At 38.2% G+C, this 27,896-nt stretch overlaps 1 protein-coding gene across 2 annotated transcripts; it reads left to right on the forward strand.

The window, feature by feature from the left end:
• On the forward strand, window positions 1-27,896 carry Tmem185a (transmembrane protein 185A). 2 transcript variants are annotated; one of them, XM_021663917.2, is made up of 7 exons: window positions 1-198; window positions 12,041-12,217; window positions 14,669-14,876; window positions 20,965-21,048; window positions 24,260-24,436; window positions 24,962-25,085; window positions 26,291-27,896. In XM_021663917.2, the coding sequence occupies exons 1-7, from the start codon at window positions 161-163 to the stop codon at window positions 26,533-26,535; spliced, it is 1,053 nt and encodes a 350-aa protein (XP_021519592.1). In that variant the 5' UTR covers window positions 1-160; the 3' UTR covers window positions 26,536-27,896. The 2 variants fall into 2 exon arrangements, with proteins under 2 accessions (XP_021519592.1, XP_060232768.1); XM_060376785.1 differs by lacking the exon at window positions 20,965-21,048.

A 27,896-nucleotide genomic window follows, 5' to 3' on the forward strand; every position in this document is an offset into this window, starting at 1 on the left:
GCCGGAAGTAGTGTCAAAGACAGTTGGTTGCTGTGGTGTCTCCTGGCAGCGCCGTTGGCGACGAAGCTGCCTTTGGCAGCATGAACCGGCTGTGAGGCGCAGGCCTAGCGGTGCGGGGGCGGGGGGGAAAGAGGAGGACGCCTCGGTGAAGTTCTCCGCCATGAACCTGAGGGGCCTCTTTCAGGACTTTAACCCGAGGTGAGGCGGTTACTTTGGCAGCATCAGACTGGGGTTTGTGTTCGGGCTGCGGCTGGGAGGGGTGAGGCGGTCACGGTGTTGCAGCCAGAGGACCCAGTCACTAGCCTGGGGCTTCTCACCGCTGTCAGCTGCTCTCAGGAAAGCAGTGTCGGCCTTAGAGTCGGTCCATCTGCTTCTTCCTCCGGCACCAACTGGAACTAACCGACCGTGGCACAAGTTGCCTAGCTGGGATCTGTGTCCTCCGGGAGGGAAGCCCGTTGCTCTCCACTCGTCCTCTTTCATTGGTATTCCAACTTCTCTGTCTCGACTTCTTTTTTCTTACCGCTCTGCCTGTCACCATTCTCTGTGCCAGAACCATTTCTCTCAACCCTGTTAACCCCAGCCACCTTCCTAGATGTTTCCTTTAGTTCCAGCTCTTGGGGTTTTTCTTACATTTATGCCTGTCCGCCGTTACTTTGCTTATCTGTCGAACTGATGTCTGAGATGCTGAATTTTTAGAGTTGTTACCAGGCTATGGTAAATCTTACATAATGTCTTTGGGGATGCTTGTTTCCATACTCATTTTCTTAGCCCTCGCTATAAGTTTATTCGCAGGAAGTAGATCCTGGCCTGCTTTCCCAGACTTGAAATACCTAGTGGGCAGTGTGGAGAAAACACCGGCTAAAGTATAAATCTCTGCCCTTGCACTTGCCAAACTGTTGTAAAACTGTTCTATCTGCGGGCTGTGAGCTTCTGAAGCAGAAACCACTTCCTGATTGTTCCCTTCCACAGCACCTGCCACCCACCTCATCTGTCATATAGTAGACACTTATAAACGTCTTTGGAAGTAAAATGAGTCAACACCTAGATTGGGGAGACCAGGCCAACTAACTAAGGGATTCTTTGCCCTTTAATAAGCTGTGAGATGAATTCATTTCATTGATCTCTTTAAGTCCATTACTATTTATTTCTAAGTGGGAAGACATACAGTCAAGTAAGCTAGTCCTGCTCTGCGTGCTATGTCCTAAGCTAGACACTTAAGATGCTTGGCAGTTCCAGCCTGGAAGTGAAGGGAAGGTTAGATAATTTGCTGTATTGTGTATCTCTGAACTTTTCCAGCCCAGAGAAGTAACTTTCTTAGCTTTTGTTGGAGAGAGAGAGGAAGAAGGGATTATGTGGAATGCAGTCTCCTTGAAAGTGGTAACATTTTAAGTTATAAAGCCACTGTACTGGCCTGAGTGCTCTTATTGTTTTTGCATTCATATTCTGGCCTTGATCTATGGTCATCATTGTTGGCCTTGACTTTATTCTGCAAAGAGGATTTCATTTAGAGTAAATATCAGAGAACTAACTGTAGTTTTCCCTCTACTGCTCCTATGATTATGATTTTTCTGTAGGACAACTGCATTGGTACTGAAGGTGGACACATATTGTGTGTTATTATTGTTTGGATAGGGTTATAAGAAAGAAATATAGGCTGAATTCTTTTGTTGCTTTGCACAACTCATTTATCTGTCTGTTTCATCTGTAGAGTGAATATAATTGCTCAAAAGGCCTTTGTACTTCAATTAATGTGTTACTGCACAGTGTGTTACAAATAAAAAGTGCCATGACTTGTTTATTATGGGACAGATAGTCCGGAAGCTGCAAGGTGGTGTTCTAAGTTACCTAAAAGTTGTAAAAGCAAAATAGTGGTTCCCTGATCAAACTCTTAACGATTTTTTTCCTGTGTTTTTTACCTCCAAATACTAAAGCCTAAAAATTATACTGAAATACTTTGAAGATATATATATATATAATGATTATCAGTGCATTTATTAGTTATTGAATTGGAAGTGGAGTAATATGCATCTTTCCATGAAAAATTTAACAGTATTTTGTACCCCACCATTGTCCTGATTCAGTGTTTCCTAGTGGGAGGGGATAGTTGATGTTTCATGAATACAATGACTAGGTGATATTAACAGGTTAGATTTTCCTAAGCTGGTAGTATTTCATGTATTGTGGATGATCTAGCTTTTTATATTGTATTTTAATTTTGACCCCTGATGACAAAAGCCTTTAACACATCTCAAGAGCAAACTAACGAGTGTAGATAGGAAAACACCCTGTGCTAGGACCCCAGATCTTTGTGCTGCTGTCTTGTTCTCTCTCTCTCTAAATCTGAACCAATTCATGTATGTCCTCTTACTTCAGGACTTCATTATATACTGCTTATTTAGCAGGGGTGATTCCTTCTCTCCTTGATTTGGTTAATTCGTATTTATCATTGAAATCTCTGCTCACTTGGTAGTTGCTAAAGGAAGTTGTCCTGGCTTCCTCAACATGGTCCACTACTCCCTGTTTCTACAATCTCTGTAGAAGATCATAGTCCTCCTTTAGAGCACTTATCTGTGCCCTTTGTCTCTGTTTTCATTTAATTAATATTTCTTTTCCTTACTGAAATTCAAGCCATGTGAAGCCAAGCTTTTGTTGTTATAGTTTATATGCACGAGATAATAGCTGGCTCAGTAATTTGTGAAATGAATGATAACTCATCAGGGCTTGTAGGAACCATCTAGAACTGCTTTTTTTCAGTGACTGCTTTCATGCTGGAGTATGAACTATTTATTTTTCATCTCTCTTCTTCTGTCCCTTTAGAGTGCAATTGTTCCATTTACAAGATGATGACTTTAACAGGAGACTGTGCTTTCTTTACTCTGGAGATTATTTAGGTATCCCAGAAATCACCACTGCTATTGTTTGATTATCCTCAAAGCATGACTGTAGCTCCAGACCTCCTTTCATACCTTGCAAGTCTTGGTCAGTGAGAATTCATTGCAGTTTGTCAATTTTCTTGAAATAGTAGTAACACAATATGATTCAAAGTGTTTAGTACCCAGCTATGACAGGATGATAGCTAAGGCTATGCCTATTTCCATCTGCTGCAGAACTGGTTGATAACTAACTTTTCATAATTGTGTTTTAATTACCCAAGTTAAACTTCTTAAAACACAGTGTGTCTACCAAGAATCCTTCTTGGAGTGCCTGAAGCCTCCAACAGCTTTATACACTAAACAGGCTATTGGAAGTGTACAGAATTGGAAAACTGATTCCAGAATATCCCTGGGAGGTAGAGATCTGGAAGTACAAGGCTTTAAGTGGGCAACCTGAGTACATCACAAGGCCTTGTGGTTGTTCACTATTTTGGTAGAATTGTTACTTTTTAGAGAAGGCTCTTCAGCCTTGGTAACCACACAGCATTGAAAGGCTGTGAGAACTCTGCTTGGTCTACTGACTCATCTGTAGTTGGCTCTTGGTGGGAGTGTGGTATATCTCTTGGATATTCTAGACTGGAACAACGACTGAGAAATGCCTTTCTGGGGATTTCTTTATGTGGTCATGCAGTACTAATAAAGTAAATTATGTTTGCAAACTTCTTGTATGCTCCATCTTCTAAAGTCATTCTTTAGTCTTTGTCTTTTATTTGAAATGGGGGGAGGGAATGAATGTGATCGCTGGTAACAGTGTCTTCATGCACCAAGTACGCATATGGTATAGAAGACATATATACAGGCAAGATACCCATTCATATAAAATAAACATTTCTGAAAGAATTATTTGAAAATAAGGTTCAGTGTGGTGTGATTATTGCAGATAATGTGTGTAGTGTTTTAAATATAAATGATGTTGAGCTTAGAATATAGTTCAGTGGTAAAGCATTTGTAAAAGGTATTAGGTTTGATGCTCTAGTACAGTAAACAAATACATAGTGTTAATTATTCCAAATACTCCTTACAGATTGTATTTTTAAAAGCACGTCACTGATGTGTCAATATGAGTGCACTGTCAGTACTGATAATGAAGCCACTGATAGTCAGAATATTGTCTTGACTTTTATTCATTAATAGTTGTTAATAATAGCTATGACTTTGCATCCACCATGAGCCAACACAGGATTGGCACTTTATTTTTCAGTATCTTTACTCTTTATAATAGCCCTACAAATCAGATAGCAGCTGCATTTTATTTAATTTTCTAATTTTAACACATTTTAATTTATTGATTTGTATGACACAGTATGCATATGGAAATCAAAGAACATCTTGCAGGAGTCGGTCTTCTTCCAGCATATGGGTCCTGGAGATTAAACTCGAACCACCCATCAGGGTGGTGGCAAGTACCTTTACCTACTGATCAATCTTTCTGGCCCTAAACAGTTTCGTTTTGGAGACTTCTCTAAAGTCATAAAAGCTTTTGTGCACCAAATCAGGATTCTAATTCAGGTCAGGTTCCTTCTGAAGTTTTTTGCTCCATTCTTCATGCCCCTTCCTCCTATCACAGAGTAAGTCCAATATACCAAGGGTCCATTCTAGATGGTGTTTTGTTAACTTGACATCAGCTAGAGTCATCTGGGAAGAGGGGACCTCAATTGGGAAAATGCCCTCAACCAGACTGGCCATGGACAAGTGTTTAGGATATTTTCTTAATTAATGATTGATGTAATTGGGCTCATCCCCCTGTGGGCAGTGACACTTCTAAGCTGGTGTTCCTGAGATGTATAAGAAAGCAGGCTGTGCAAACAATAGGGAACAAGCCAGTAAGTAGCATACCTGTATCACATTTGTATCAGTTTCTGTCTCCAGGTTCTCTCTCTGTGTCAGTTACTGCCCCAACTTTCCTTAGTGATGGAATGTTTCCTATAAGTGTGAGATAAAATCAACCCTTTCCTCTCTAAGTTTCTTTTGGTCATAGTATCTTATTACAGCAATAGAAACACTAAGACAGGGACCTTCATGAGATGTAAAATGATTATACAAAGAACAACTTATATTAATGTTTATATATCCAAATGACCATTGCTTTTCAAAGAAGTTGGGGAAAATAACATATACCTATTCCAGTGCTCAGAGCCCTTGTTAATATTCTAGAATGCCCTTTAGAGTCAGTTTTACAAATCATTTAAAAGGTCTGTCTTAGTGCATTACAATAATCATTTTTGAACTAAAATAGGGCCACCTAGTTTGATCACATATCCTATTCACTAAATTTGGCTCTGGTTGCACTTTGGAAGTTTCCAGAACTCAAATCCATTCTAGGAAATATTTGGCCACTATTATATTCAAAAGAATGTACTTCAGGCTCTTAAGGCACTTCTGAGAGGAGTGCTATAAAGATGGTTTGAGAAATGACAATGGGAATGGTCAAAGGATGCAAGTTCTGTTTGCACACATAATTTTAGGTTTTGAAAATATTGCCATTACTTGATAATCTACGTACATCGTTTTTATTAGCTGTGATTTCTTTGAGGGCCAGGATTTTAAGGCACTGAATAAATAAATGTGCTGAATGAGTACATGTTGAGTACAAACAGACATGAGCCACTGGAAAATTCTGTTGTAGAAAGGAAGCAGTGTATTGGAGAAGTATTAGTTTTTTAGGACACCAAGAATTAAGTTTACTAATACTATGTTATGACTTTCTGATTGTTTTTCTAGTGATGGTTCATAAGTGTACAAGGTAACTAAAATTTCAGGTGAAGGTACTGAATTCTAGGTGTAGGTGCTGTATAACTGATAATATAATGAGCTATGAGCCAGTAGTGAGGAAAATGATTACAGAATGAGATTTTACAACTTTTTTTTCTTAAATAATACTATAGAAACTATATATATAATATTAATATTATTATAATATAATATTATCTGTACCATGCTTTCACTTACTTTTATCTTAATGAATAAATACATAAGAAATCAGATGAGATAAATATGAGATAAAGAAAGTGAGTGTCCGTCTTCTTACTGGCCTAGACTCTTTCTAGTATTATTTAAAAATGGTTTGTTTTTATCTGCTTTTTGTGCTTTCATATATATAGGTTTTTCTATGATTTAGATGTAGCATCAAAATTTTTGTGTTTTTTTTTAAACTTAATCCTGAAATTGGTATCTTTAGAAAATTTTGTTATTTTAATTTTATCTGTATGAGTATCTTGCCTGCAAGTATGTATATACACCACATGCATGCAATACCCACAGAGGACAGAAGAGGGCATTGGATCCCCTGGAACTGGAATTGTAGAAGGCTGTCGGTTCCCATGTGAGTACTGTGAACTGAGCCTGAGGCCTCTTTAAGAACAGAAAGTGCTCTTCACTATTGATCCATCTTTCCAGTTTTTTTTTTTAATTAAAATCTGAATAGCATTTAGAGGTAACTTGAGAGATTATTAAGATAACACATACTTGTATTTTAAAATGCCACCTTCAGAAGCAGGAAAAACACAATAATTTCACTCATCTTGACACCTGGGTACAAAATTAATTTAATACTCAATGTAATGAGTTGGGAAGAATAAAAAGTCTGCAGTAGATTGATACAGCAGTGACTGAATAGAGGAAAAAACACTGGTGTATCTGATTTTTCAAGAAGTTGTATACATGGAATAATTTAGAAGAACAGCTAACAGACAAGACTGGTTATTTGTATTAGGGTATTTGGCAAACACAATCTTTAAAAGACAGAGGTGTTCCTGACATTTCAAAGAAAAACAACTCATGATATTTTTTAAAATGGTAAACTCTGAAGTTTTGTAGGAAAATGAATTTTCCCACAGAGTTGTGCAGCCTTCTATACTGTATAAATTAAGAATGTTTTCATTATTCACCTCATAATTGTTAACAGTCATTCACATTCCTCAGACTCAAAAACCACTATAAAGTATGTTGTAGTTTGTATTCATTTCTCATGGAAGAAACATACATGTCCAGAGTATACTCTTTATATTCAGCCCCTTTATTCCTCTTTGTTGCTGCTCCTTATCTTTCTTCCTTTTTTTACTCAACATCTCTCATGTCATTTCTCTTCTACTTTCCACAAATAAGAAAAAAATATCAGCTCTCTTCGGGTGTCTTCCTTATTTCACATAAGAGGATAAGCTACAGTTCTATCCATTTTTTTCTTGCAAATGACAGTTTTATTCTTCCTTGTGGCCAAATAAGATTTCATTGTATACATATTCCACATTTTTGTCTGTATTAATTCCCTCGATGGGTACCTTGGCTGATTCCATAATCTTGCTAATTGAATACTGCCTGCCATAATAAACATGTTTCTTCAGGTATATTATTAGCATCTATCTTTAGTTATTTTGAGTCATATATGCTGTAGGTGAGTCATATTCAAGTTCTGTTTCAAATATACTAGCTTCCATAGTAGCTGTCTAGTACATTCCCAGTAGCAGTAAATAAGATCCTCACTGTCTGCATCTTAACCAATAGTTTCTTTTTATTTGCTTGAATTTGTTTTGGTTTTCTTGATGATAACCGTTCTGTTTGGGATGAGATAAAATCTCAATATAGTTTTAATTGGCTTTTACCTTTTATCCTGTATTCATTGGCTATGTGTATTTCTTCATTTGAATTTATTGGTTCAGTTTATTGGTTCATGTATTAATTGACTTATATACTCCTAACATTTTGGGTTCTTTATATATTCTGGATGTTAATCCCAGCAGGTGAATAGCTGGCAAATATTTTCTCACATTTTGTAGGTTGTCTATTCACTTAGTTCCATATGTATGTGTGCAAAAGTGCAAAAGCCTTTAAGTTTAATGCAATCTTGGTTTTCTATCCTTGCTATAATTTCCTAGATTATTTAATTCCTCTTCAGAAAATCTTTGCTTCTGACGACATCTTGAACTGTTCCATCTTTTCATATCTTTTGTTGAGGACTCTTAACCATTTTCAGTTTATTTTTGTGCAGGGTGAGAAATAGGGATAGACTTTCAGTTTTCTCCATAGAGTTATCCAGTTTTCCTAACACCATTTAACAGACTATTTTATATCCACTGTATATATCTGGTATCTTTTTCAAGAATCAGTTGCCTCTAGTTGCATGAACTCCGAGTTCTCAGTTTTGTTACATTGTTGTACATGTTGCTTTTGTGCTAGGACCACATTACATTTGTTACATGTGGCTTTGTAATGTAATTTGACGTGAGGTATTGTGATACTTTCAGCAATGGCAATATTTCTCAGGATTTACTTTGTATTTTTAGGGCATTTTCTGTTTCTATATAAGTTAGGATTTTTTTTTTTGTTTGTTTGTTTCTGTGAAGAATGCCATTAGAATTTTTATGAGAATTGAGCTTTGAATCTGGAGGTTGCTTTTGGTAACATGGCCATCTTCACAATAGGCAATCTGACAATTCATAAACATTGGAGGTCTTTTAGATCATCTAGTGTCTTCTGTACTTTTCATTATATTGTGTTTGGCATAATGGTTACCCAAAGATAACCATGTCCTAATTCTAGGAACATGTAATATATTAAATGACAAAAGAAATTTCATTGATATATTTAAACTTGCAGTATTAGTTTCTGTTGTTAATGTAAAAAATTTCTATAGGTCTAGTGACTTAACTTTACACAGAACTGTTTTACAGTTTTATAACCAAAAGGCCACAGATAGCATGTATTATTTGGATATTGTGTTTTGAGTCTGACATGGTTAAAGTCAAGTCATCTGAAAGCTCTGAGAGATTAGTCTATTTTGGCTGTTGTAAAAATTTAGTTCCTTGTACAAAAAAATTACAAAAATCATTCTGTTAATAAAAACAGAAAATGTATTTTCTTGTAGTTGTAGGGCTAAAGTGCTCTTTCTGCTGTCTGTCAGCCAAAAGTGATTCTCAGCTTTTGGAGGCTACCTCCATTCTTTGGCTCATTTTTTTTCTTTCTTTTCCTTCAAAGCCAGCAGTAGCTGATGGCAGATTGAACTCTTCATATCTGGAATGTTTCAGATATCCCCCTTCCACCTTGCCACATCTCTTTGACTCTGTCTTTTCTTTATGTTGTTTTTAAAATAATTAATGTATGTGTGTGTGTAAGAGAGAGAGAGACAGAGAGAGTGTGTATATGGAATTAAAATGGAGATATTAGTCCAGGGATGTGGCTCAGTTGAATATTTAGAATGTATGAGTCCCTGGAGTCAGTCCTTGGCACTGTAACAATGGGGAGGGAGCTTATTAACCTGATTCATCTAAGTGGACCCAATATAATCATATGAACTCTGAGAAACTAAGAAATATTCTTTACTGGCATCAGGAGAAATGTGGTAGAAAGAAAAGTAAAAGGAAAAAAAATCAAAGAATGAGAAAGTTTCGATAAGTTGTTGTTGGCTTTGAGGTACAGAAACCTATAATCAAGAACTGAAAAGTTGCCTATAGTATCAAAGGGTAATCTACAGCTGACAACAAAGAAACAAGGACCTTAGTCACACAATCACAAGATACTTGGGTCTTCCAACAACTGGAAATGAACCTGGAAGTAGATTTCACCCAGAATGACCTGTTGATAAACAGCTTGGTTTTGCAACTGAGCAAATTTCATATGAACTCACAGAGAACGAAGGAATAATCACAGGGTCTGCCAGGTATGCATCAGGTCCTCTGCATCTATATTACAGCTTTTGGTTTTATTAATAAAAGGTGGGGGCCAAACTTGATTTTGGTCTGGTGAGATTCTAAAACCCAATTGTGACAATTAGGCATCTGTCATAAAGAACTGTGAAATAGTAGAGACTATAAAAGATACTAATGAAGTTACTCTAGCATATTTGTTTGATATACCTATCTCCATCCTTTTGTTTTTAATTTATCTGACTTTTATACCAGATAGTATAGTATATAGTTTCTTGTTTACCCAACATAATCATCTTTGTCTTCATATTGACATTTAGACTGTTTACATTTAATGTTATTTAAATATGCATTGGTGTTTTACCTACATATATGTCTATGTGAGAGTGTCAGATTCCTCTGGAATTGGAATTAAACACAGTTGTGAACTGCCATGTGGGTGCTGGGAATTGAATCTGGGTCCTTTGGAAGAGCAGCCAGTGCTCTTAACCACTGAGTCATCTCTTCGGCACCTTAATGTTGTTTTTAAACATGAATGAAAACAGACTTTTAACTGCCTTTTTTCTACAGCCTAGAAACTGCTTCTTCTCAGTAAACTGGGTCAATACTTGTTTCCTTCCTATTTCCCTGTTCTTCACTACCTATTGTCAGCGTGTTGTATACTTTGTTCATTTCCTTTTTTATGGTAGGAACATAGTTTTTAATTTGTATTAGTTATGTTGATTATATTAAATAGTGGATTCTTTATAGCCTGTTCACACATATATAATGTATGTTTTTATCATATTCACTACGCATTACTCTTTCCTGTTCATTTACCACCCCCACAGATATCCTCTTTCTTCCCACCTATGCTCTCCTCCACTTTTGTGTCTTTATTTACTTTAGTCTGCCACTGTGTTTCATTGGGTTTGCTTACAGACTCCTGGGTGAGGGATTATTTTTAGGAGCATGGACTCTTTATGAGCAGCTCTGCCACTGAAGAAAGTATCTTTCCTTTCTGCAGGGACTACTTAAGTACCTGTAGGTAGTCAGTGAACGATAGGGCTTTATGAAGTCTCTATGAGCCTGTAGGTCCTGGGGAGAGGAAGGGAGCATCATATTCCTGTTTTTATATCAATGCTAGAAGTAGATGGGTTTGCCATTGTAATTTCAGATTACTTCAAAGACATCTACCAAAGTTCTTTCTACTTGTGGCATGAGTGTTTGTGTAGATATGTGTATAATTTACTCAGCCATTGAAAGTATTATATTTATATGTGAATGCCATAGAAATATAATGACTGCTCATTTTTCTTTTTGTGTATTTTTTGTGTGCTTTTGAAGATTTTTATTCATGAATATGTGTATGTTTATATGAACGTGTGCCGCCAGTGTGCTTTTGCCCTTAGAGGCCAGAAGAGGGTGTCAGATCCACTGGAGTTGGAGTAACAGACAGTTGTGACCCACTTTATATGCATGCTAAGAACCAAACTCAGATCCTCTAAAAAAGCAAGAAGTACTCTTTTGATCCAACTTTCTAGGCCCCTTTGTTTTGTCTTTGAGACAGGTTTTCTTGCTATTGTACAGGCTGGCTTGGAACTCACTATTTATCCCAACATCTTGAAAATCCCAATGTTCCTCCTGCCTCAGCTATCCAAGTGCTGGGATTATTGGTGAGAGCTACCATGGTTGGCTGTAGGATACTAACAGGATAGGATTTTTATGGGATATTAATGTCCAAGGGAGTACCCTCTTGAGAATAATATGAAATAATCAATGACAGACCTTGACCTTATCCTAAACATGTCAACCTTTTCCACTCTCCATGTTGTAGTATAACTAGTTCCTTCTACTTTGGTCTGGTGAGATTCTAACTTTTTTTCTGTCTGATAAACCTGCAATTACCTCTGGAACCAGTTCCGTGGTCACCACCTCTTTCTTTCCTACTGCCTCAGATCCCCTACTTTGTTTTTTAGCTCCCATCTCACTTTGTTCCCACTACCATTTACACAGGTATTATATTGTATTTTTACTGTGCCTTGCTATATAGACTTCTATTGGAAAACCCTTGGAAGCAGGAGACTTAATTACTCAAGTTTGTTTTCTCATCCCTCAAACAATATGTCTTCCACATAAAACTTTTAAATAAATGGTCATTGAATTAGTGACTTTAAAATGTGTTTTTATTTATTTTTATTTTATTTTAGGTGTACAAGTGTTTTGCCTGCATGTGTGTGTCTGTGCACTCTGTGTGTGCAGGGCCCTTAGAGTCTGGAAGAAGAGGTTGTACTTCCTGGAACAGGAGTTATAGACAGTCATTAGCTATCTTTTAAGTACTGAGAACTGAACCCATGTCTTCTGTTGAATCATCTCTCCACGCCTGACTTAGTGACTTTCTATGAGCTGAATTTTTTTTTATTTCACCTTTTTTCATTATCAGATATTTGTTAAAAAATGAACTTTTTCATCATTTTGCTTTTCTCCTAGTAAATTCCTCATCTATGCCTGTCTGCTGTTGTTCTCTGTGCTACTTGCCCTTCGTTTGGATGGCATCATTCAGTGGAGCTACTGGGCTGTCTTTGCTCCAATATGGTTGTGGAAGTTAATGGTCATTGTTGGAGCATCAGTTGGAACCGGCGTTTGGGCACGGAATCCTCAATATAGGTAATACTGCTTTATAAAACCCACTGGTCTATATCTTGAGAGAACAAAATCTTTTTTGTTTGTTTCTTTTTCAAGACAGGGTTTCTCTGTGTATCCTTGGCTGCCCTGGACTCACTTAGTAAACCAGGCTGGCCTCAAACTCACAGAGATCTGCCTATCTCTGCCTCCCAGAGTGCAGGGATTACAGGTGTGCATCACCACGCCTGGCTGAGAGAACAAAATCTTGATGGCTTTCACCAGAGATAACAGAAGGACAATTTCTATTTGAAATTTTATGAGAACTGTAGTACAGCAAACATTTCTCCTCAGGGTTTTGAAAACATTGATGCTTGCTGTGCATTTTTTTTTAAAACAGTTTTAGTTTGGATGGTTTAGGGCCTAGAAAGTCCACAGGTGTAACACCAAACACCCAAAATAAAGAAATGTTATTCCATAGCAGACTAAAAAGCACAGAAACATTCTTTATATAGTTCTCTGCCCATGTCTCCCAGGGATCTGGCTTCTGCAGTTTACTTTTAAAACTAGGGTTTACTTTCTCCTACTCTTCTAGGTTAGTGGTATCAAGGAATGAGCTTGGTCTAAAGGCTATGAGTCCCTTAGATAGGAACTGGGGAAGGAGGTAAACTGAGAACCAGATGTTAAGAAAGAAGACAGAGCTTTAGTTGTCATGAAAGTGGAGGCAACCTGTTATGGCTAGATTCTGTGGGAGTTATTAAAATTCTTGATCACCAGCTTTTAAAAGAAGCTATAAGGGAGGGGCATAGAGGGAGAAGAGGGAGGGAGTGAGGAACTGGGAGGAGATGAGGGAGGCCTACAGCCTAGATACAAAATGAATAAATTATAATAAATAAAGAAGATAAAGCTGTAGTTTAGACTGTGTAAAATGCATATCCCATAGGTATGTAGGACTTTTAAGAAGCTACACACAAAGAATCTTAGTAAATGAAAGACATTCTTGTGTGAATATTTCTTTTCTTTTGAGATTATAATATGCCAGGTTGTGATGGTGCACACCTTTAATCTTGCATTTGCAAGACAGAGGTAAATAAATTTCTCAGTTCAAGCCTAGCCTGGTATACAGAATAAGTTCCACGATGGCCAGGCTACTGAGAGAAACCCTGTCTCTTAAAACAGAGAGTCAAGATTTACTTTTTATTTTTATTCATGTGAATGTCTACACCATGTATGAGTGTACCCACAAAAGCCACAAAAGGGTGATGGATCCCTGTGGCTGAATTACAGGTGGTTGTAAGCCACCCAGTGTGAGAGCTTGGGACTGAACTCAAGTCTTCTGGAAGAAGAGCAAGTACTCTTAACCACAGCATCATCTCCTCAGCCCCAATCTGTGGCTGTATATCTCTTTATTTTCTTTTTCTTTTTTGGTTTTTCAAAACAAGGTTTCTCTATATAACAGCCCTGCCTGTCCTGAACTCACTCTGTAGATCAGGCTGTCCTGGAATTCACGCTGTAGATCAGGCTGACCTTAAACTCATAGAGATCCACCTGCCTTTGCCTCCTGAGTGCTGTGATTAAAGGGGTGCAACACCACACCAAGCTTGTGTATCTCTTTTTTATGAGAAAAACTTCAGATATTTAATATTTGTTTCTCAAAAAGAAACTCACTAATTGATACTTAAAAGTTATATGTACTTTTTCTCTATTTTGATATGCTTCAAGTAAAAAAAGGTGTTTGTGGCTGGCTGGATATATGGCATGAACAGGCACAGTCATTCCCCTGTGACCACTATTCATGCTACAGGAATTACCTGTGACTTTCTTTTCTGTTGTTCTAATCTCCAGAATACTTACCACCCATAGAACAAGGGTGTCATGAAATGCTTATCTATATTTTGAATGAACATTGTAGGCCTTTCAAATGATAAGCATTTCAATTTTAATTTATTAAAAGTTTGTTTGTACTTATACAGCTAATTACACTCATTTCTCTTGAGCAAAACTTTTAGCTCTTGTTCTTATTAATCTACAGGTTTTAATTTATTATCAGAGAAATAAAGATTAATAAAAGACTTTTATTACTTTTTGTTTGCATTTTAAAGTAGCACATAAGAAAATTGTCATACCTTGTTGAATGTAACCTACACTTGCAGATGAAGCTAAAGCTACATTTATAGTATTGTGTGAAATGTGATTTGCTTTTAATTCAGTGAAAAGTGAGGATCATGAGACTTCAGAGATATCTGAAGTTTTTCACAACAGAAGTAATTAATAGAATAATAATGGAAATAACTTCTTATAGTTGAATTTAAAGTTATAAACATAAGTGTTCCTGGATATGTGAAAGATAGTCTATTAAAGATACGTTTAAGTTAGCTTTTTACTTCATTTCCTTCAGACTGAATTGAGTTTTTATTTGCTCTGGACTGTTTACTTGTACTGAGGGTTCTGAATACGTTTTTTTCTTTCTTTTTTCCTCCTTCCATCCCCTTTTAGAGCAGAAGGAGAAACATGTGTAGAGTTTAAAGCCATGTTGATTGCTGTGGGCATCCATTTGCTCCTACTGATGTTTGAAGTTCTGGTTTGTGACAGGATTGAAAGAGGAAGCCATTTTTGGCTTCTGGTCTTCATGCCATTGTTTTTTGTTTCCCCGGTGTCTGTTGCAGCATGCGTCTGGGGCTTTCGGCATGACAGGTCACTAGAGGTGAGATTTGTATATTTAATCATGTTTTTAAAACATTTAGTTTAATGTCAGTCTCTTACCCTTTGTGAGGAACAGACTAATCCGTAATTCTAGATCATGATGTACAGGAGAATGAAGACATTCTGCTTTCTCCTAGTATTCTGTCTATAAACTACCTGTATTTGTCAGTCTTGTGAAACAACCAATAGGAAAGATAAAGATATAGATACAAAGAAAATGATTTTAAGGAATGGATCCACATGGTTGTGGAGCTGGCCACCTGTATGTATATAACAGATAGGCAGACTGGGGATTCAGCAGGAGCTGACACTCCAGACTGGCTAAATTTCTTCCTTTCTAGGAAACCACACCCTTTGCATTTAAAGACTCCAAAGGTTTTGATGAAGGTAGTTACTTACCCTACAGTAGTAAGAATAATCTCCTTTTAAAACTTGATGCTGTCATACTAATACACATCCTAGTATTATATTAAATAACTTGGTACAGTAGTCCATAAAAACTTAATTGTCTCACTATCTCATCTCTTATGCTGTTACTCCTTAGCTGCTCTCTAGTTGGCTTGTGCTGATATGCCCATGTATTTTTTAATCAAGTATTTATATATACAAATCCTTTAGGCCCCAGAACAGAAGGTATAGAATTAAATTAATATGCTAAGACTAGTAATAGTAATAAAGAAAACAACTGTGGCTAGAATTAATAGTCTTCTTAATCTGTACCAAGCATTTGGATGGTCACTTTACAAATATAGCCACTTAGTAAATATTTACAACAATCTGTGAGAGAGGTGTAGTATTTTCTCCAGGAAGGACAATTTAATCATGGACACATATTAAGGAGAAGGACCAGCATTCCATTTCAGTAAGCACAAATCCAAAGCCAGAGCCATTAATTACAAAGGAACAAAGAGCCCAAATCTACTAATGGAGTCAGAGGAGAATGGAAAGCAGGAGACCCCGACCTCCCAACACACTTCTTATCTGAGATCTTATTTTCAGTGGTTGTAGCTACTTATAGTCAATTGTGGTCTGAAAAATACAGTATCATAAAATAAGATGTTTGAGAGAGAAAAGACCACATGCATGCTGTTTTGATTATAGTATATTGGTCTGAATTGTTCTGTTTAGTGATTATTTCTGTTAACCTCTCCCACTGTTAATAATTTGTAGATTAAATTTAATCATATATGTGTGTATATTGGAAATAAAACAATATGCAAAAGGTTTAGTATTGTCTGCAGTTTGAGACACCCACAGGGAATTGTAGAACATATTCCCCATGAATAAAGTAGAGGGTGTGACTGCAAATGACTTGTTTCGACATTTGCAGATAAAAGAATTGGAAGCTGAACCTAGGTGTAGCTTTAAAAGAAAAGTTACCAGAGAGGAATAATGATAGACCTATGCCCAGGAGACTCAGAAGGAACAGGACCTAGAGTATTAAGAATGGCTTAGTTTTACTATCATAAAAGTAGTGAAAAGCCATGGAGTGAGTGTGGCTGGTAGGGACAGGTACACTTTGGAGAGAAAATACATTTTGCAGGCTACTTAAAACCATCAGTAAATCCAACCTCTCTCTCTCTCTCTCTCTCTCTCTCTCTCTCTTTCTCTTCCTCTTTCTCTCTTGTCTACTCACCTCTGGCTGCTTACCAGAGACTGCTGAAAACAATCAGCTAATTAATGGGCAGAATCATCATAAGATATAAGTTTATTGTCTGCAGCTTCAGCCAGACATTGAGCTAACAGGGCCAGTGAATTCTTGACCCCAAATAGTACATTTTAGTTTGTGGTTATAAATGGGGAAAATCATGTTCTTTTTATGGATAAAGCATAGGTGTGTGCACATTATATTATCTACAAAATAGATACAGCACTAAAATTTCATGAGAGGCACAACTAGGAAACACATGTGTGACTGTGTTTCTTAGGGTGGGGGAGTCAATATGGAAGCAATGAATCTAGGTGGTGCAGTCCATATCATCTGTATGTACATATTGTCCCTAATTTCCCAGGGATATTTGAGCCTTTGCCCTTTTTTAAAACTTCCGTGTTCTTCATTTTCTCTCTTTGCAGGTCTGTCTCTTTAGCATTTGTTGTGTAGCTTGGCCACACTTATCCTAGAAACTTTGGTCTCTCTCTGTCTCTGTCTCTCCTTCATATCTGAAAGAGAAAAATCATGTTTTCTCCTTCTATTCACAGAAGAGCTCCTTCAGATGTACTACTCTGTTTCCAATGCCTTATTCGCTGCCATATTTCTTACTTAATCCATACTCACTCAGCTCTACTCCACATTACCCAACACTTGGCAAAGTTTCTGGGGCCCAATGCAGTTGGTATTGGTACCTTTCAGTAATTTATCTTCTCACTCCACTCACCACTGTGTGTTAACTTTTGCATCTAGTGACCAAAATACCTCAGACAAACAAAAAATAATTAAAATATGGTAGACTAATGAATCTTCCAGAAGTGCTTTCAAGGAAAGTCCATCATTGAGTCTGTAGAATGAATATTGCCTGCAGCTTTTAGTCAGATTTACAGTGAGAATTGGGTACAATTCTCAGAATATAACAGAAAGGGTTGAAAAACTTGTAGTTTGGGTTTTTTTAATAGTTCTTGTCCTAGCTTTGAAGAGACACCATGACCACAGCAACTCTTATAAAGGAAAATATTGAATTGGGACTGACTTACAGTTTCAGGGTTTAATTCATTCTCAACATGGCAGAAAACATGGTGGCATGTAGACAGATATGGTGCTGGAAAGGGAGCTGAGATTCTACATCTTGATCTATAGGCAACAGATCTACTGCCACACTAATCCTAGTTTGAGCATAGGATACCTCAAAGCCCCCTCCGACAGTGATACACTCCCTCCAACAAGAACACACCTACTCCAGCAAAGTCATACCTCCTAATAGTGCTACTATATATGGGCCAAGCATTCATACACATGAATCTGTCGGGGACATTCCTATTCAAACCACCACAGTTACTTTTTTGTTGCTGTGATAAAGCACCCTGACCAAGGCAATTTATAGAAGAAAGAGTTTATTTAGGTTTACTGTTCAGGTAGATAATAATCCATGATGTCAGAGGCAGGAAGCTTACTGGCAGTAGGAACAATCTGAGAGGTCACATCCTCAACCTCAGTAATAAAGCATAAAGAGCAAACTAGAAGCATCAGGAAGCTTTTAATTTCAAACCCTATCCACAGTGACATCCTCCCTCCAGCAAGGCTGCACCTCCCAAACCTGAGACAGTGCTAATAACGGGACCAAATGTTCAAATATTTGAGACTATGAAGGGCATTTCTCATTCAAATCACCACAGGTGTAAAAGGCCATGTGAAATTAGGGATAAAGAATGTATGGCATCTGGAATATTAGATTTATTAAAAAGAGGTCAACTATTTTACACCATGACAATACAAAGGTGTCTCTGTGGACATGGCAGGAGTTACAGCTCCAATGGTGTAAAATTATAAACTTACTTGAAATATTTTCCTTTTTTGCAAGAGAGCACTTCAGGGTCCTCTTCAGGAAATCTGGGAAGTGTTTACCCATATTTTTCCTCCTAGGTACTCAGTGGAATCTAAAGCCACAGTGTGAGCAATGGTAGACCTTGATGTCTTCTACATGTTGCTAATTTTGTAGGCAGAATGCACGAGTACAGGATAATTAATTGGTGACTTGCTTATAGTTTCAAAGGTAGTCTATTATCACAGTGAGGAGTATGGCAGCATGCAGGCAGGTTTGATGCTAAACAAGTAGTTGAGAGTTCTACATCTCAGATCCACACAGAGACAGAGACAGACTGGGCCTGGGGGTGGGGAACCTCACCCCCCAATAACACACTTCCTCCAATGAGGCCATACCTCCCAGTCCTTGTAATTTTTTTCAAACAGTTCCACTCTCTAGTGACTAAGCATTAAACTATATGAACCTATGGGGCTATTCTAGTTCAAACCACTACATATTCATAGAATGCACAGAAAAGCCAGGCTACAGGCATATATGTAGCATCCCAGAGCAAGGACTCAGAAACAGATGGATTCTGAAGGCCTTGCTGGTTAGCCAGTCTAGGCAATAGATTAAGCTGAAGTGTTAATAAGAGACCATGTCTCAAAAAATAAAGAAAGAGTCTGACATTGTGGCACACAACTTTATTCCCAGGGCTTGGGAGACAAGGCCAGTGAATCTCTGGGGCCAGCATGCTACGCATAGTGAGTTCCAGGCCAGCCAGGGCAACACCGTGAGACCCTGTCTCAAGATAGCTAGATATCTATCTATCTATCTATCTATCTATCTATCTATCTATCTATCTATCTATCTATCTATCTATCTATGTGGGTAGATGCTACATGCACATATACACACAGTAAATACTTTCTTAAAAATATGAACTGAGGTGTTCTCATCATCCTAGTGAACTCACAGTGCACGAAGGATAGTATTCAATTTGAGGAAAACTGACTGATACCTGTTCCATGCACAGTTCTAGCTTGAAATGGTTTGTAGTTTTCATTTCTTAGGTTCCATTGTACCTGTGTTAGTGCAAGAGTATTAAAAGCAGACTTTTCAGCAGTTGTTATGATTAAAAACTGTTATTATAGGAAAATGTGGGCAAAGAGCTGATAGAGAGTTCTCTAGAGTAAAATTATATTTATAGACAAAAATGAAGACCCACCAAAAGAAAGGAGCCTGGGGACCTTTGGGAACAAAGGGCCATCTGACCTCAAGGGAAGAAAGCTATGGAACTGGGTTTTGGGGGTTGCTGAAAAAAAAATGGAGCAGACTTAGGAAGTCATAATGTAAATAAAGAATGAGTAAGGTCTTTAAGAGAAGTTTGAGTGGGAGAATGGACAGAATGTGATAATGGAATATGAGAATGTAGAGGCCACCACAGGCTGCTGTGTTGCCTTACAGTGATGGAAAGGGGAGGGACAGGGTTCGGGAAACAGTAAGCTCAGTTGGGGATCACTTTAATGGCAGGTGCTTCCAGGAGAGCCATGTGGTGCCTGTACACTGGACCTGTTGTGCAGCAGTAAGGCTAGCTTGCATGCAGATTTCAGAACTAATCACTAGGCAATACAGTAAGCTGCAGTGTTGTTGACACTGTTCCATCCCAGGCGGTCTGAATGAGTGTTTGTATGTGATTCAGTAGTAGGGATCAAGTTTGGTGTGCTGGAATTGTAGCAATTTAAGGAATGGAAAAGGAGCCCAAGAAGAACTTCTCTGAATATTCACAGCATGCAAAGTCTAGTTGGATTTTTGAAACTCAATAGTACAAGGAAGAAGGATTGGTCAACCATTAAATGTGCTCAGAATAGCCCAGTAAGATGCAGGTATGAGTATTTTGTTGTCTGTTGGTACTGAGGGCCTTGTTGAAGGAAGTTCCCGTGTGGGATGGAATTATTAGTAGTTTAGAGTAGAGGATGAAGGAACAGGGCTTCATGTAGCCATTTGCCTCACAAAGCTGGACTGTAGCAGAGAAGGGGGTTAGGCTGGGGATGCTGAATCACAGGAAAGGTGAACTTACTTGTACTTAGACATTTTTTGGTTTAATGGGGAATTGGGAACTAGTTTATTATTGGGAAATGTCAGTAGCATAGTCAGAATTAATTAATGATGCAACACCAAATCAATAATTGTTGGCCAGAAGTGACAAGGTCCTCAAAGAGCTGGAAAAGAAGGCATGGATTTAAGGCAGAATCTTGGGTAGAAGTAAAAGGAAATTTGAGGGTGGCTGTAAGTTTAGATTGTCAGCAGAGGCAAGAAGGAGGCTTGGAGGAAATCTACTGTAGATTTTTTTTTCTTTTTTTTTTTTTTACAAAAAGTCACTATCGGACCTACAACATTCAGATCTTAACAAAAGGGCCAAGGTATCAAGTGACCGTAAGGATGAGACAAAAGACCCGTGCACAGTTCCCCCCAGTATGGTACTACTGTGCTTTTCTGTTACCAAAAAATCTGACACATCCAGCATAACATCATTAAAATTTTGCCATATTATAATTTGCATTGCTTGTTAGTGTGTTAAACAGATAACCACTGTGTTAAATGCAATTTAATTGCTTTTTTCTTCGTTTTTAGCTAGAAATCCTGTGTTCGGTCAACATTCTCCAATTTATATTCATTGCCTTAAGACTGGACAAGATCATCCACTGGCCCTGGCTTGTATGTAGATTTTTAAATCTTTAAACATTTTATTATAAAAGTAATTCATACTTGTTTCAAGAAACTTGTAAAAAAAAAAAACAAGCAAGCATGAGCAACATACTAATGGTCATACATAGTACCAACGCTGAGAGCTAAGTAGCTGAGACTACTACTCTCTTTGATTATAACATATTACAAACATACAATGAAAGGTTCTACTGTTCCTCATAAACATATATAACTAGGGTATCAATTAAAAAAAACTTTAAAATATACATACACATGGGTACCTTTTGAAATCACAAACTCTGTAACATTCTGTAGCCTGCTTTTTTGTTTTGATAGATCATAATTATTTGCTCATATCAACAAATATTGCAAACATAGCACTTAAGGCTTTATTGATTCATAAGTTGCATTTATGAAACATGTCCTTGTTTCTAGATGTTTTAGTTGCTGCTAATATTTGTGATTTCAAAACTTTATTTTAAAGTTTTTTTAACTGACACCCTAGTTATATATGTTTATGAGGAACAGTAGAACCTTTCATTATATGTTTATAATATGTTATAATCAGAGCAGTTTAATTACCATATCTGTTACCCCAGACATTTATCATTTATTTATGCAGGGGATGTTCAAAATGTTATTCTTTTAGCTCTTTGAACCATTTAATTCTAATCAATCATAATTATCCCGCTGTTCAATACACATTACAAGATTTTCTATCTCAAACTTCTGATGTATTTTGTGTATATTTTATTGTTTTCTTAGAAGGTATTTTAGAAAAGGTATTATTCAGTTATAAATAATTTAAATTTTTTTGAGATTTTATTATTTGTATGTGATATACGAGTGTTTCCCTGAAAGTATGTCAGTGCACCATATATACCTTTAGTGGTTAAGAAATATAGAAGAGAGGTCATAAGATTTCCTGGGACTCTAACTACAGATGGTTATGAGCCACTATATGGGTACTAAGTATTGAAACCAGGTCCTCTGTAAAACCAGAAAGTACCCTATTCCACTTAACCATCTCTCTAGCCCCAAGATCCTTTTACAAAGGATTTCTTTTCCTTTTTAGCTATTGTACAAAATAATGTTTTTTATTTTGACATTTTCATTTGTGTATATCACTCATTGTTAATTGCCTAAATTTGCCTCCTAGTAATGTCTCTTGTCCCTGCATCCTGCCAATCCTTTCTTCTTTACAGACACCTTGTACTTTCATGTTATGAATACACATGTTTAAATCTAGATAAGAGAAAACATACAATATTTGTTTTTTCTTTTACCATCTATTGTCTTCTCTTGTCTCTGTATTTAAGCCTTTATCTTCCCAACATACTAAATCTCATGTCATTCATTCATTTAGTCAGTCAGTTAGTCAGTCAGTCATGCAGAGACATTTATACACATACTCTTTTTTTTGAAGATTTGTTTATTTATTATGTATACAACATTCTACCTGCATGTAAGCCTGCATACCAAAAGAGGGCACCAGATGGTTATGAGCCACCATGTGGTTGCTGGGAATTGAACTCAGAGACCTTTGAAAGAACAGCCAGTGTTCTTAACCTCTGAGTCATTTCTCCAGCTCTATACACATATGTTTAGATTATGGGGCTGGATTGATGACTCAGTGATAACTTGTGTTCCAGAGAATCTGATACCTTTTTCTGGGCCTTCATGGGCACAAACATGGTGCACAGACATACATGCAGGTAAAACACCTCATACACATAAAATAAAAATAAATATTTTTAAAAGAAAAGTGTAGATTGGATGGGAAGTTTTTGAGATTATTTAAATATATACATTGCATAGATGGCCAAGTTACTTTTCAGAAAATCTGTACCTGTTTCTACTCTTATAGGGTGGAGTTGTAAGTCATCTTTCTAAACTATGACTTCAGTTAATGGTTAAAAGTTGCTGTGCTGATAGAGAAGGTACACATATAAACTACATAAACTATACACTAGACAATACAGTATTTTTCAAGTAGTAATAGCTTAGGAAAGAAGATTGAGCTGAGGTTGTAGCTCAGTTACTAGAAGTTTCCCTAACCTGCATAAAACCCTGTGTTCATTCCCCATTGCTTATAAACTAGGTCAGGTGGTGTTGCTCCCAAGCGAGAATAGAGGTGGAGAAGTGAGGAAATGAGCTTGAGTAAGTGTGAGTGAATGGATATGTGACAGACTGAATGAGAGTGAGGGAGGGAGTCTGTAAGTGAATGTGAGAGTGGGAATGTGTGAGGGAAAATGAAATTTTGACAATGAGAATGTAAGTGATCAATAATTCTTATGTGAGTAGCTAGACAGAGTGAGCATAAGGGATTGTTTGAATAAGCAATATGTGAATATGTGACAGGAAGTGATGATGTAAATGAGAGTAAGTATGAAGAACTGAGTGAGAAAGTGACTGAAAGCAAGGGAGTGTAAATAAGCTTATGAGAGTGAGTACTGAGCAAAAGAAAGAGTGTTTCTGACAGTGAAGGAAGAAATGATTCTAGTGTTATAGAGTACATGCATGAGTGAGTGGGAATGGGAAAGAAAATTATATGAATGACCAAGAATGAGGAAATGAATGGAATGATAGTGGGGGTATATGAGGGACAGTGAGGAAGTATGTATGAGTGAGCATGAGTTAATGACTGTGGGGATGAGGAAATTACCAGATGTGCATGTGTGGTTTAATAAGTGATTGGAACTAAGGTGTGTGTGTGTTGGGGGGGGGTGTTTGTGGGTGTGTGTGCATGCTCAATAGAGTGAATATGTAAGTAACTGAATTAGGAAGCAAGAATCGTGAATGTGGGAGTAAGTGACTAAGTAAAAGAGTAGGAGTAACTGAGAATGAAGGAGTATGAGAGTGACAAAGTGAGGGACTGTGGGGATGATTGAGAATGAGGGAACATGAGAATGAGTGAATGACAAAATGGGTGCTTTGAAAATGAGGGAGTGTATTAAGAAATTTAAATTATGCCTAGTTGGAGGTCCAGATGGAAAGTTGTTACCTGAAAGGAAGCGAGCCTAACGACATCATTTCCTGAATGGAAGTCCCATTGTGAATGTGGTGTTTTCCATGCTATCTCCATGGCAGTCCTGGGCAGTAGGACTGTCTTTAGTCTTTCTTGCCCTTGACTACCTGAACAGACCCAGCAAAATGATAATGGCAGCTATCAGAGGCTGCAGGGAACCTCTCCAGACATTGTGTTTCTACTTCTCTGAAGGTTGTATGTGTCCCTCTGTGGATTCTCATGTCCTTCTTGTGCCTGGTGGTCCTCTATTACATCGTTTGGTCTGTTTTGTTCCTGCGCTCTGTGGATGTGATTGCAGAACAACGCAGAACTCATATAACCATGGCACTGAGCTGGATGACCATTGTTGTGCCTCTTCTTACTTTTGAGGTAAGCTTTCTACAGGAAATCTGTTGTGCTCTCACATCCTACCCCTAGCTGAGACAGCATGTATCATAGCTAGATAGGTATACTGCTAACTTTGTGGAAGAAAGTTCAGAGGGAACTTGAGACAATGAGAATGTGTGTGCACCTCTCTACCCATAAGGCATCTGCCCATGTCCAGATTCTACTTTCTAAAAGGGAGTGTTGGATATCTCAGTTTTGTATTGGAGTTTGATAGGGAATTCTAGGTTAGATACTATTGATTCCTTTGAACAAATCATGGGAGGAGTCTCTCATGAAACTCCCAGAAGCGGGAATCTTTCAACTGGGTGGACTTTTGTTTGGCCCTGGAGAAGGATGTGAAATTTTCCATGGTCTTTTTTTCCTAGATGGGTGGTTTGCTGCTTTTTCCTATGTTGCCCTTCCCTCTTCCCAGACATGACACAGGGAGGGACTACAGTGGGGACACCTGCAGACTTGGTCCATTTTCTGCTGATGCATCAATATCACCTTAATTTTGTCTTTTTCTAGATCCTGCTGGTTCACAAACTGGATGGCTACAATGCCTTTTCCTGCATTCCAATATTTGTTCCCTTATGGCTCTCATTGATTACACTGATGGCAACAACATTTGGACAGAAAGGAGGAAATCACTGTACGTCCACAGACTAAGAAACTCTCTCTCCCTGTCTCTGTCTCTCTGTCTCTGCCACTGTCTCTCTGTCTGTGTGTGGGGGGGGTATATGTGTGTTGTTTGCGCATGTGCTTTATGAAAGGATACTACTCAGGATCTCAGTTTAGAAGTTGTTATGTATACTTTAAAGATGAGGAAAGGAAGTGGTATTCCACAGGAAGGGTATGCTATTATATTTGCTCTGGGGTGCTCTTCTGTATTACACTTCATTCTTAGTGCACACTAAAAGTGGACAAGTGGAGGTAGGGCCAAACATGGCAAATTGTCTCTTTGAGTTCCCATTCCTTCGTCCTTAAAATGGGCTCAAGATCCTTTCTGGATTCATGAAAAGTCTCCCACCAGAATGCCAAGAGTCATTCAGGTCCCTTTCTGTCTCTCTCTCCTCAATAGAATGGATTCTTTTCAGTTTTGTGGAGCTTACTACTCTGTCTTGACTAATATTCCATGGCATGTACTTTGGAGGTGGTAGTCTTTGAGGAAGATACCATTCTTATAAGGCTGTGAGCACCACTTTGTGTAACCCAGAGAACTGCCCATCTGGCATCCTTGGAAAGAGAAAGTATAAAATATAGTGCATGTTGAAGTGCTGTTTTATCCTGGGAGAGCCAGCATCAAGCTTACAGTCCCCTATGAAACAGGGAGAGCACACCCCAGTGGCCTAGTTTGAGGGGTTCCTATGAGCTCAGACTTGACTTTAGCTAATTCCTTCTTATGTCTAATTAGATTTCAGATGGTTACTAGAACCCTTTGCTTAAATATCACTCTGCTACCAATTAGTTTAGCCTGGATCTAGAAGATTGGAAGAAAGTGGCATGATCTAGGTCTTGTCAGTATTTGAGAACTGCTATCATAGTCAGTTTTATCTGAATCAATGGCAAAACAGGTAGAGCTAAATTCTCTAGCCTACCTCACCATTTTTAACTATCTGCTCTGATTAGACGCTGGAGAATCACCCCTTAAGAGGGACCTGGGTATGCTGCTACCACTGGCCTGTGGTCACATTCTGAGGACTTTGTTGCTAAAGGTCTTTATTCCTCTGCTTATTGGGCAATTAGATCCTGACCAGCCTTCTCTTTTGAAGAACCTGGGTGAAGTGAACTTTTTGTTCAGGAAAGAAATGTGACACAAATGCCTGGTGCCTGAAAGGGAAAATTCTTATTTTTCAGGGTGGTTTGGTATTCGCAAAGATTTCTGCCAGTTTCTGCTTGAAATATTCCCATTTTTGAGAGAGTATGGAAACATTTCATATGATCTGCACCATGAAGATAATGAGGAAACAGAAGAAACCCCAGTTCCAGAACCTCCTAAAATTGCACCTATCTTTCGCAAGAAGGCCAGGGTGGTCATTACCCAGAGTCCTGGGAAGTATGTCCTCCCTCCGCCCAAATTAAATATTGAAATGCCAGACTAAATGGCCCCACTAGGGCCGGAGTGTGAGTGCAGTGGAACACACACTCCTACTTCCCTTGCCCACAACCCAGGCCTGGAACCTCGGACCTCAATCTGAAGCCTCATTTGCCTCCAATGCAAACCAGCTACTCATAAAAGAACATAGGTGGCAAAGACTAAAGGTATCTACCAATATGGATACCAGTGACACATGAGAAAAAAAAATCCCTTCCTTTCTGGATGGGAACCTGAAATGTGTTCTTATTCCTGTGGTATCCACCCAGGGATGACTGCTGCCTAGGCCTGCAGAAGGCACATCTGTAGCCTGGGCAGATTTTCTAGTCAAATTATTATTCCTATCAAAGTATTGAAAGATGTGGTTCTTATGAGACCACTTCTATTTGTGGCTCAGCTGTGCTGCTTATAGGTAGCCAGTGGGGACTGTAACTAAGACTGTACACACCTGCTGTGTTCAGATACAGCCCAGCCTTGCTTTCCTTGTTCCTGCTATACAGAAATTTCCCTTTAGGCAGGATGATAGCAGGTTTGCAGGGCCTCATCAATGAGCCCTTCCCAATGGCATGATTCCATGCCTGTATAGTATTTATACAGCTATTTTAGCATTGTAATAAACAGTGTCAAATCCTAGTTCTGTATAGCATATTCTGTTAAAGTATTTTTTTACAAGCTTGTGCTGGAGATGGATGGGTTAAGCCATGGTAGAAGCAGATGGCTCAACTGCTTTGTCTCAGACAGATGCCCCACCTTCACTTACCATAACCACTGACACCCTGGAATTCCTGCCAGCACAGTTACTACAAGTGAGGAAAGATTTGTGCTTTTCCAACATGAGGGGGTGGGAGAATCGGCTTAAAATCCCAACAAGTGCCACTTGAGACCAGGATCCTGGAGAAGGTTGCCAGGGCAGTTGAGAAACTGCTAGGGACTCCTGTCAAAGTCCAGAGCATTCTGCTCACTTTCAAGAAGAACACTACATACTGGGCATGCAGATACCATCATCCGTCAGCAGTTTCTCCAGGTTCTGATAATATAGCCAGTCCAGAACCCATCAAACAAAAACAATAACCTTCAGTCTAAATCAATTGATTCATTTCATAATGGAAGGGATCCTTGGTCTCCCTGATCAGGAGGTGCTATGGGTTTTCATGGCCACCTGATCAGTGGCTTCAGTCACACACAATTGAAGTCTACTATGACCCTGAACCTACCCCTGGCACAGGCCTCCAGTGAACCTGTTCTATTTCAGGAGAAAGGGGAAACAGAATGTAGCATTTTTTTTTTTTTTTTTTTGCTCGGTCTGTTAAAAATGTGGTTAAATCCACTATTTTTTTCTCCTGTAGTTCAATAAAGTGGTTCATTTTA

Source organism: Meriones unguiculatus (genome assembly GCF_030254825.1).
Source record: "Meriones unguiculatus strain TT.TT164.6M chromosome X unlocalized genomic scaffold, Bangor_MerUng_6.1 ChrX_unordered_Scaffold_31, whole genome shotgun sequence".
Classification (NCBI taxonomy): domain Eukaryota; kingdom Metazoa; phylum Chordata; class Mammalia; order Rodentia; family Muridae; genus Meriones; species Meriones unguiculatus.